The 11,017-nt window shown below is 35.9% G+C and overlaps 1 protein-coding gene across 1 annotated transcript in view; it reads right to left on the bottom strand.

Annotated features, from left to right (window-relative positions):
- LOC135212841 (dynein axonemal heavy chain 5-like) overlaps positions 1-10,098 on the bottom strand; it is a 281,888-nt gene extending 271,790 nt beyond the window's left edge. Inside the window, 1 exon segment of the mRNA XM_064246609.1 lies at positions 9,921-10,098. Within this exon segment, the coding sequence (XP_064102679.1) occupies positions 9,921-10,098 (178 nt within the window).
- Positions 10,099-11,017: the final 919 nt, after the last annotated feature.

Consider the following 11,017-nt stretch of genomic DNA (forward strand, 5'->3'; position numbering starts at 1 on the left):
TACAGCGTGGTAGTTCAAGGAAGTGTTCCTCGCAAAAGCTCAGCTCAGGTACTCACTAGTTGAGACTATAAAGACATCCAAATGATAGCTAATCTTTCTCTCCCTTTGACATTGAGGTAACCTATAAACCCGAATCAGTTTTGAACTTTTATTCAGCTCAGATTGTTATCCAGACAGGTGCTCTCCTTTGGGTCGACTACGAAAGTGGCCAGCTTCCAACGTTCTGAGAAGGAGGCAGTCATCAGCTATCTTGAGTGGACAGATGAGTACCAGCCATCCCCCCTAGCATAGAAGATGCTACCACCTCCTCACCTTCTGTCTAAGCTGGTACCACCATATGGGTTGATTCAACTCTGTTCAGTTGTTGAAAGAAGACCAGTCAATGACGACCCTCATTGCAAAAGCTTGCGCAACTGGGGAGTCATATATGCTATGTATCTGAGAACTAACATCTGAATGTCAGTAAAAATTATTTAGGACTAAACATCTTATTTCCATTTCACTCTTCTCTCCTCCCCAAAAGTAAATCCCCTGGAAATCCCATTACTATTCATATCTGTGTTACTTTTGGCATAAACTAAATGATTTATTGCTCCTTGTAGGAATCACTTTTAGGAATAGAATAACCCTTGCTTTCAAAGCCATAAAATTAAAGCTTCCCTCAATAGTGCTAGAATAGTGTTGATGAAAGAATCTTTTATGCACTAAGTTTATCTGGAATAAATCTATTTCCATATACATATACATTATTAGGCAACCATTGCCTGTAAGATCTTTCAATAAAGCGGCACTAATTCCATTGCTGCCTTGCACGCTATCGGCTTTTTTGGTCCATTTCAAGCTTGTCAATCAAGAGCTGTGGCTCCTCATTTACGATTTATGTTCAGTTTTAATGTTTTTTGAGGGCTATGTAACTGCCCTGTAAAGGTGCTTATTTAACAAATGTTACTACTGATTTGGACACCAGTCGACATTTATTCTATTGCATAACTGATACATGTCAATTTCTTACTAAACCCCAGACATCGTATGTTGTGTTGACAGTTTCTTCTGATTGTTATCACTGATATTGCCGGGCTGGATTGCATACCAGCACTCATTTTTCTTTTTGCTTCCTGTGTAAATAAAGTAATTTAAAGTAACCCATTTACAACTAGCTTTCATTGGCAACCTTCTTTTATTTTAAATGTGATGTACTTGGTAAGTAACTTGAGTATGTTACATTTCATTACATATTTGGCTGTGAGTAAGTGCCAATAAGGCCAAACTGCAAACTAAATCTTTATTTCAGTTGGCATATCATCCAAATACGTAAATTTATTATATATATATATCATACATACATATATATATATATATATATATATTATATATATATATATATATATATATATATATATATGTATATGTATGTATGCATACATACATACACACACACACACACACACACACATATATATATATATATATCATCTACAACACAACGAAACTCACAAGCTTAACAACCCTCCAACACACAAGCACAACAACTTCAGCAACACAGGTACAACAACTCTAAGCATACAACATCAACAACAATTAAAAAACACACAATATAACTGACTGTCAATGCCTTCAATACTGACTCCACTGACTACCTTTACTGACTGCCCAGAACTCTAATCATAAACTGACTCTCTGAATGACACAGCAACCGCACCTACAGACAACCCAGAACTCACCAACAAACAGTTCAATCATAAACCATCCATCAATCAGTTACGCCCTCTCTCTCTCTCTCTCTCTCTCTCTCTCTCTCTCTCTCTCTCTCTCTCTCTCTCTCTCTCGGAGACATCGTCAAATGAAACAAGCAGTCCGTCTCTCTACATTACCTCCCCCATTGTAGATCGTCCCTCCATAATCCTATATTTTAAGGTTAGTATAATTTTAAGTAATAACTTCTAGAACTTCTATATATTTGTGTGACAATTACTGTAATCTTAAAGGTATCTAAGTTTAAGTTTATCTTTGTTTGTCACACTTTTGTTTTTCTAAATTCCTTAGAAGAAATTATTTTCAGTTAATGTTAATCATAAATCAAAAGTGAGTAATTAAGTATTGGAAATTTTGAATTGCCTAGGTCACATTTAGCCTAAGTCAAGTTAAGCTTTTATTGTTTCATTACTTCTCAAGAAGTACCTTAATTTTTAGATGCTCTGCCTAAAACGTAATAAAAAACGAGGGGGGGGAGGCCGCATTTGCTAATTTGAACTTGCGGTTTCATATTTGCAGAGTTGATTTTAACTTGTCATGAGATGAATCATATGGATGGAGGAGTTAGTTATTTTCCCTCGTTCATATTTATTTCTGTTATTCCATCCTGTCTAGGGTTGGAATGGGCTATAGATTGGGCAGGTGTTCTAAATTATAACACCACCAAGCTCAAATAACTAATAATTTAGTTATTTTAATGGAAAATCCATACACAGTAGCCAGCTGTTCTTTCCTGATAGACTAGGATTGCCTGTTGCTTCCACAGGACCTGAACGGCAGAGGAGGATTAAGCAGCCGTCATCTTGGCCACATGGAACTATACTCTTCTGGGAACTGAGAAGGGAAAGAGCCTGGATGCACCCCTGGTTTCTATCTGGCCGTGCTAATAAAAGGGACTTCAATTGAAGGAACTTTCTTAGACAATCTCCGGCCATCTAAAGAATCACTTGTCTCACCTGTCAAACCCCTTCCCGACCTCCCCCCCCCCCCCCCCACCCACCTCCATTCCTCGGCACGACAACACATGCCATTTTACTTCCCATGGTGTGTCCTCTATCACTGCTGCCATTAAAGAAAGACAAATCCAGTCATAAGGTAATATCTGAAGTAATGATTTAAGGAAATCAGTCAATTCTATTTCTACTTCTGAGATTTCCATTTCATTGCTAAAACCTACTTATGGTCCTTGGTCTCCCATAGAGCTCTGTGTTTAATTAAGCATCCCTGTTGTGAATATTATTGTTATTGTCACTGGGGCACAACGTAACCTTTTGTGTAATCGCATTATTCAACACCCCTGTGTTTTCTCAGTAACGTAAGCCAAGCAGAAGAGATTGTGCTTAGTCTTTTGTCCAAGCAGACCCAGACCACGTGTTTGTAGCTAGTATATCTGTCATATTGCAAATTTACTTGCAGATGATCTAGTATGTGCCTAGTTGTGGGAAGTGAAATCTTGTGATGAGTGTCTCAGGGATTTATCCAACCTCCTCTCTCTTCTTTTTCATTAACCCCGACCATTTCCAGCCTTCCAAGTTCTGCAGTAAAGATTATAGCCTCACTGCGTTCATCTTACGTACGAACCAGATTGTTCTTTAACATCCCTCAGATGTAATACAGAGTAACTTCAGAAAAGTAGTAAAATATATGTAATTAAGCTAAACTTCTGGGTTTATTCCTTCGCTCTGAAGCCGGCCCTAAGCTCATATTTTTCATTTTTCATTTATGTTATGGTTCCTATAGGTAATTTAGCCTTGAAATAATCACATCTCAAATCTGTTGCAATTGCAGAAGAGCCACTAATGCTATAAGATTTATATATATATATATATATATATATATATATATATATATATATATATATATATATGTGTGTGTGTGTGTGTGTGTGTGTATATAGTGCCAGCATAACTCTGAAACACATTGAGCAATTTCAACCAAACTTGGAATACATATGACTTACTATCTACAAATTAGCACAAGGGGGGTAAGACATCAATAGCACCAAAGGGCACAAAGGGCAGCAAAGGGGGTGGAGGTGGGAAGAGCTTCACTGAAATGGGGCGGGTTCTGCCCATGAAACTGGGCTGGTTCTCCCCATAGACTCAGCAACTGTAAACTTTAATAATTTACCGTACTTAATTTCGGTATAGTGCATATGACTTACTATCTGAAAAAGAATACTGTAGGAGTAAGACATCAATGGCACCACAGGGGGACAGCCTGTGGGATGAGAAAGAGAAAAAGAGTGAGGAAGTGAGAGAGAGAGACCTTACCTTACCTTACAGACCTTACATCTTGTTCGGGTTGCCCCAGGTCCCTCAGTGTGAGGCACCTCTAATGTCTACCAGAGAGTTGCTAGTACATCTTCCGGTATATTTTGCATCTTCCAATCTTGGATGGTCTGGGATGCAGTTTAGATATTTGTCGAGCTTATTCTTAAACACATCTACGCTCACTCCTGATATATTCCTCAGATGAGCTGGCAACGCATTGAATAGACGCTGCATTATCGATGCTGGTGCGTAGTGGATTAATGTCCTGTGTGCTTTCCTTATTTTTCCTGGTATAGTTTTGGGCACTATTAATCTACCTCTGCTTGCTCTTTCTGATATTTTTAGTTCCATGATATTTTCTGCTATTCCTTCTATCTGTTTCCATGCCTGAATTATCATGTAGCGTTCTCTTCTCCTTTCTAGACTATATAATTTTAAGAATTGTAGTCTTTCCCAGTAGTCTAGGTCCTTAACTTCTTCTATTCTAGCTGTAAAGGACCTTTGTACACTCTCTATTTGTGCAATATCCTTTTGATAGTGTGGGTACCATATCATATTGCAATATTCAAGTGGACTACGAACATATGTTTTATAAAGCATAATCATGTGTTCAGCTTTTCTTGTTTTGAAGTGCCGTAACAACATTCCCATTTTTGCTTTACATTTTGCCAACAGAGTTGCTATTTGATCATTGCATAACATGTTCCTATTCATCATCACACCAAGGTCTTTAACTGCTTCCTTATTTGTGATGGTCTCATTATTAGGTCCCTTATATGCATATAGCTTTCTTTCTCTGTCTCCATAATTTATTGATTCAAATTTATCAGAGTTAAATACCATCCTATTTACCTCTGCCCAATCATATACTTTGTTAAGGTCTCTTTGTAGAGCGTTCCTATCTTCATCACAAGTAATTTCTCTACTTATTCTTGTGTCATCTGCGAAACTACTCACTACCGAATCCTTCACATTATTGTCTATGTCTTCAATCATAATAACAAACAGTATTGCAGCTAACACCGTACCTTGCGGCACACCGGATATTACCTTGACTTCATCCGATTTCTCGTCGTTTGCAATAACTATCTGTTTTCTGTTGTGTAAAAATTCTTTTAACCATCTTCCTACTTTATCCACGATCTTGTGTTTTCTAATTTTCTTCGCTAATATATTATGGTCTACTTTATCAAAAGCTTTTGCAAAGTCTAAATAAACCACATCTGTTTCATTTCCGCTTTTCATATTTTTGAATATGTTCTCACGGTGGACTAACAGTTGGGTTTGTGTACTTTTTCCGGGTACGAAACCATGTTGTCCTTTATTAAACAAATTATTTTTTATTAAATGTTTCATAATATTTTTCTTCATTACCCTTTCATACACTTTCATAATATGTGATGTTAGACTCACAGGCCTATAATTACTTGCCTCTAGTCTTGATCCACTTTTGAAAGTAGGGGTAATATATGCTAATTTGTGCTCCTCATAAATCTTGCCTGTATCTACACTTTGTCTTAATAATATTGCAAGTGGCTTTGCGATAGAATGAACTACTTTCTTTAACAAAATAGCAGGAATTCCATCAGGCCCTGCAGCAGCTCCATTTTTAATTTCATTAATAGCCTGCACAATATCAGCTTCATTAATATCTATGTCAGCTAAATATTCACTATTTTCATCCCTTACTTCTATATCATTATCTTCATTATCTATTCTAGGGGTGAATTCTCTCTTATATCGTTCTGCCAGTATGTTGCAAATTTCCTTTTTTTCATTCGTTAATCTCCCTTCAATTCTCAGAGGGCCTATTTCTATTCTTCTTTTATTCATCTTCTTCGCATATGAGTATAATAGCTTGGGGTTTTGCTTGATATTTAATAGGGTTTTTTCTTCCAAGTCCCGTTTTTCATTTTCTTTTGATTGTATAATCTTTTGTTCTGCATTTTCTATCTTACTTTTTAGTTCTATAACTTTCCATGCATTTTTTTCTTTTGCAAGACCTTTTTTCCACTTTCTGATTTTCTGGAACAAGATCCTTCTGTCTCTTGGTATGCATGAATGATGTTTACTTTTCTTCTTCGGTATATATTTTTCCACTATTTTCTCCAATATATATAATATCTCCGTATTTACCCTTATGTCATCACTTACGAAAATGTTATCCCAATCTTTGTTTAATTCTTCATTAATTTCTGACCATTTTATATTTTTACTGTAGAAGTTGTATTTTCCATATCCTTCCCACTTTTTCATTTCTTGCTTATCTCTATTTTCACTTGCTTTGGAATGAACTGTTAATTCTATGACATTATGGTCTGAAATATTCGCATTATAAACTATTATTTCTTTAACATAATTCATCTCGTTCACAAATACTAGGTCTAAAGTATTTTCCTTTCTTGTTGGCAGGTGATTTATTTGTTGAATGTTGTATTCTAGTAGCATATCTAATAGCTTTTCAAATTGCCTCTTATCTTCTGCACTACTATTACTCTCTTTTTTATATGTATAAGTACAACCACAATCTCCTATTGTTCGTTCTTTCCATTCTACGAAAGGAAAGTTGAAGTCACCAGATAGGAGAATAGTCCAGTCCTTGTGATTTCTACATATATCATCCAATTTTTCAATTATTAAGTCAAACTCTTTAGTATTCAGGAGGTCTATATATTACTATGTTCATCAATTTTTCAGATTCAAATTCTACCGCTATTAGTTTTCACATTCTGAGTTACTATATTTCTCATATATTTTTCCTTGTTTTTTGTCTTTCCCATATATTGCGGTTCCTCCTTGATTCCTATTTTTTCTATCTGATCTATAAGTTTGGAACCCTTTTATTTGATCATCCTTCCCAGTCTCTTGGGAATACCAGGTTTCACTTATATTCATTATATCTATTTTCTTTTCATTTTGGGTTAGTTCTTCTAAGTACTCTATTTTTCTTTTTGAGTTACTCGTAACTAAACCCTGCGCATTCATCACTATGATGGTTTGCGTGTTTTCTCCTTCATTTAGTACTGGTAGTAATAAGGATTTTCCCATGTCTCTTTCCTGTTCTGGTATGTTGTCTTTTTTTCACTTTCCAGAAATTCTGACATTAAAAATCCAACTTTTACATAATATTTGATCTTCCTTCATCATAATTATTCATTTTGTGTCTGAATCTGCAATTTTCTCCGTTTCTGCAATATCCTCTTGCATAATAAATACAGTTATTATCTCTTGAGTAGAATTTCGGAGCTGATGCTTTGAAATTTTTTGCTGACACCTCTGCATATCTCATTGGTGGTTTGCTTTTCTCTTTTACCTGATATTCTTGATTTCTCTCTTTATTTGTTTCTTTCTTATTTTGGATTTTATTACTTGGTTGGTTATTTATTTGATTATGATTCATGGCTACAGGGTGCATATATTTGCATTTTTTGTCGAACTTACATCCTTTTCCTTCTTTTAGGTTTTTACATATTTTTTGGATGCAGATCTCTGCAATCATCCCCATATCCATCTAAGTATGCACATTTACCATATATTTCATAGTTTTGACATATCTTAGGATGTTTGTAGTAACATCTTTCTCCAAATCTGCAATTCCCTCTTTTCAAAAGGTTGCAGATTTTGTCTTTCTTGTCTATATTTTCCTCTTTCCCGTCATTGTATAGATCTGGGTAGAGCCTCTTCGGGATTTGCTTTTCTGTTGTCATATCGTAATTTATTTCTTCGTAGGTATGCTGCTTTATTGCCTCATATGTAGTATCAATGAGTATCTCTGCATCCATACTTTTATCTTGTTCTTTGTTTTCCTTATTTTTTTTCTGTCATTTCATTTTTGTTTACTTCTCTTCCGTTTTCCTCTTCTTCTTTTTCTTCTTCTTCTTCCTCTTCCTCTTCTTCTTCATCCTCAACTATTTGTACATTCAATCTTGATTTAATAACATTGTCTATCCATGATAGACATGTTGAACAAAAAATTCTTGTATCTTTTCTCAAATCTTGTATTACCTCAGCACACTGTGGATGGGTCGGAATGTTGCATGCAGCACATTTTCTGATTAGGTTTTGTGGATTGACTATGCTATACCAAACCTTACACAGTTTGCATGCTTTTGGCATTCTTTTTCCTAATGCATCAATTAGGATATTCACAAGATTCACCTTATTCATTTTCTTTGTCGGAATATGTTGGTTTATGTATATTTTCTTTATGAGTCTCTTGACCACTTGGATTTTATTTGGAACTTCTTCAATTATTTTCAAGATATTTTCATTAGATTTGTTCCAGTTTGAAGGATTATATCCTTCTAATATATCTATGAATGCTTTTGTATCTTTTTGGTTAGGACTGTTGCTGATTTCATAGATGAGAAATGCCAGTTCCCTTCCTGCTACCTCATCGTATTGCGAATCTGCTAGACACGCCAAATTACGCCACCTCTTCCCGCAGTTGGAACTTACTGCCATCTTGTTCTGATTTATAGTATTACACTTGATAAACTAACTTAGAAGACGCTTTATCCTACTATTTTCACACTAATCTTATCACCGATAGTTCACGAACACTTCTAGATATTTCTCAAATTCTAGTCGTATGTTAAACTTGTGATATCTGTTGATTAATCTGACTTCACGCGGGTACGACTCACCAAGCAAGATGGCTACTTACGAGAGAGAGAGAAAGAAAGAGAGAAAGAGCGAGAGAAAAAGTTTATTGGTTGTCAATTAGATTTATCCTGGGTAGCGAAGAGTTTGTCAGCTAGCATATGCTATATATAAATGGATGCATATGTGTGTGTGTGTGTGCATGTGTGTGTTCCAGCATAATTCTGAAGAGAACTGAGAAATTTCAACCAAACTTTGTAAACATATGACTTACTGTCTAGAAAATAATACTGTGGGGTAAGAAATCCCCAGGACCAAAGGGCACCAAAGGTGGTTGAAGGAGGGTAGAGCTGCCCTGAAACCGGGATGGTTCTGCCCTATACACATATTAACTAAATAAGCTCTACAGGTTCACCATACCTCTCTTTCATATACATGTGACTTACTATCTGGAAAAGAATACTGTGAGCGTAAGACATCACTGGCACCATAAAGGGTGGCAATGGGAAGGGTGTGACTTGTAAAAATAACCAAAAACGACAAATATTAGTCGTCTAAGCCATAATTTTTGAGATCACTGAAATGAATAGTAATACTTCCAGTGTCCTTCATGCTCAAGTTCAGCACCGATAGGAAGGGAGGTGAGAAGGGGTGAAAAAGAAAATGTACAAAATAACAGATATCAATTAATATATAATCTACAGTTTTCGAGGTCACCAGGATGAATAGTGACATTCCAAATGCCCTTTAAATTCAAGTTCAGCCATGACGGGAATGGGGGATGAGAAGAAGTGAAATATAAAATGTCCAGAATGCTGGGCAATGTAACTGAAACAATAATTTTAACAGGAAAGAAAGAGAGAGAGAGAGAGAGAGAGAGAGAGAGAGAGAGAGAGAGAGAGAGAGAGAGTGCTAGGGAGGAGAAAGTGGGAAAGAGTGACAGAGAGAGAGAGAAAGAGAAAGAGAGAGAACGTAATTCCACCTGTAACTAAAACGTATATACAGTTTTGTCTGAACATGTAATTGTTTATATAAACTAAGGATATAAAAAGATTTTTAGTAAGAACAATCAAATTAACTGGAAAATATGATAATCATTACGAGGAAAGGCAAACAAGCAAATTGGTAAAAGTACATCCCGAGCCATAAAGGTTTTGGGTAAAGGGTAAAAAAAATCCTGCACTACAAAAAAAAAAATGTCCAAATTGATACAGCTCCTAAAAGTAACTTAGAGTCCCTAAAATAAAACGACTTCCGTTTTCCGTTCTGGAAAAATACTCACTTGGTCCTTACTGGAGCGTATCCACTGAGACACACCTTTGGCCGTTGACAAAATGATCTTACATACTTTGTTGAGACCCTCCTGTAACTCCTCGAAGGTTGGAGTGATTTCGACTCCAGGATACACTAAAGATGTATGGAGTTCCAAGAGTGCGACGCCCTGATCATCATTGACTGAAGTATCAGTCATAAAGGTCGCTTCTCCTGAAAAAGTAATTATATTTGGGCTGGTTACCACCATTTGTCATTGACATCATATTGCTCATTAATTTAATCATCAAGAAAAGAATAAACGCTAAAAAGGTGACTATCCGAAGGAATTCATTAGAAGAGATGATGAATACAAAGTCTATAGCAACTTGAAGGAGATAAACTTCTCCAATCTCCAAAGCCACCATTAAACCGTGTAAAGACCAAAGACCTCTATCTATCAGAGTTTTGAGAGACGGATAAAATGGCTAAAACTGCAGTTTGTTATTAACTTATCACCTTCAAAATGGGTCATGCAAAACTATTTATTAACCCCACCGTAAATACCTAGTAGCTTTCATAAAAATGATCGAAAAATTAATGTTGATTTCGAATCGAACTTGGCAGTAAATCGCCAAGCTAAGGTTGCTTACAAACTACTAAGATATATAAAAAACATGCGAAATAAAATGTACATCTTTAAATTGACCAAAGTAATCAACAGCCTCCTCAGTATCTGACGTAAAAATTAGTAAATATTATAGACAAACACAATTCCTAAAGAAATGGCTTTCTAGTTAAAATTGACTGCGGCCAGGGGAAATTTGCTAGTTTAAAAGAAATGCAATGAAAAATAATCAAATACACCATGGGTACGTACCAACCAAGTTACTATCAAAATGGAAGAGAAATAGGGTTACTTTTACGAAATGACCTTTGAAATTGAAAAATAAGTCAAGGTTTACGTGATCAGAGGGAATACAAATGCGCAGGGGACACTTTTGTACTGATCAGTGATGACTTCTAATTTCTGGTCAAAAACAGAACGTATCAATTTTCATGAAAGGCCTCACACGATTCACATTATGTAATTGTCTACAATAAACCGTTGACCAGGGCCATGTTCTGGTCCAAGCCAC

Source organism: Macrobrachium nipponense, chromosome 41 (genome assembly GCF_015104395.2).
Source record: "Macrobrachium nipponense isolate FS-2020 chromosome 41, ASM1510439v2, whole genome shotgun sequence".
Lineage (NCBI taxonomy): Eukaryota > Metazoa > Arthropoda > Malacostraca > Decapoda > Palaemonidae > Macrobrachium > Macrobrachium nipponense.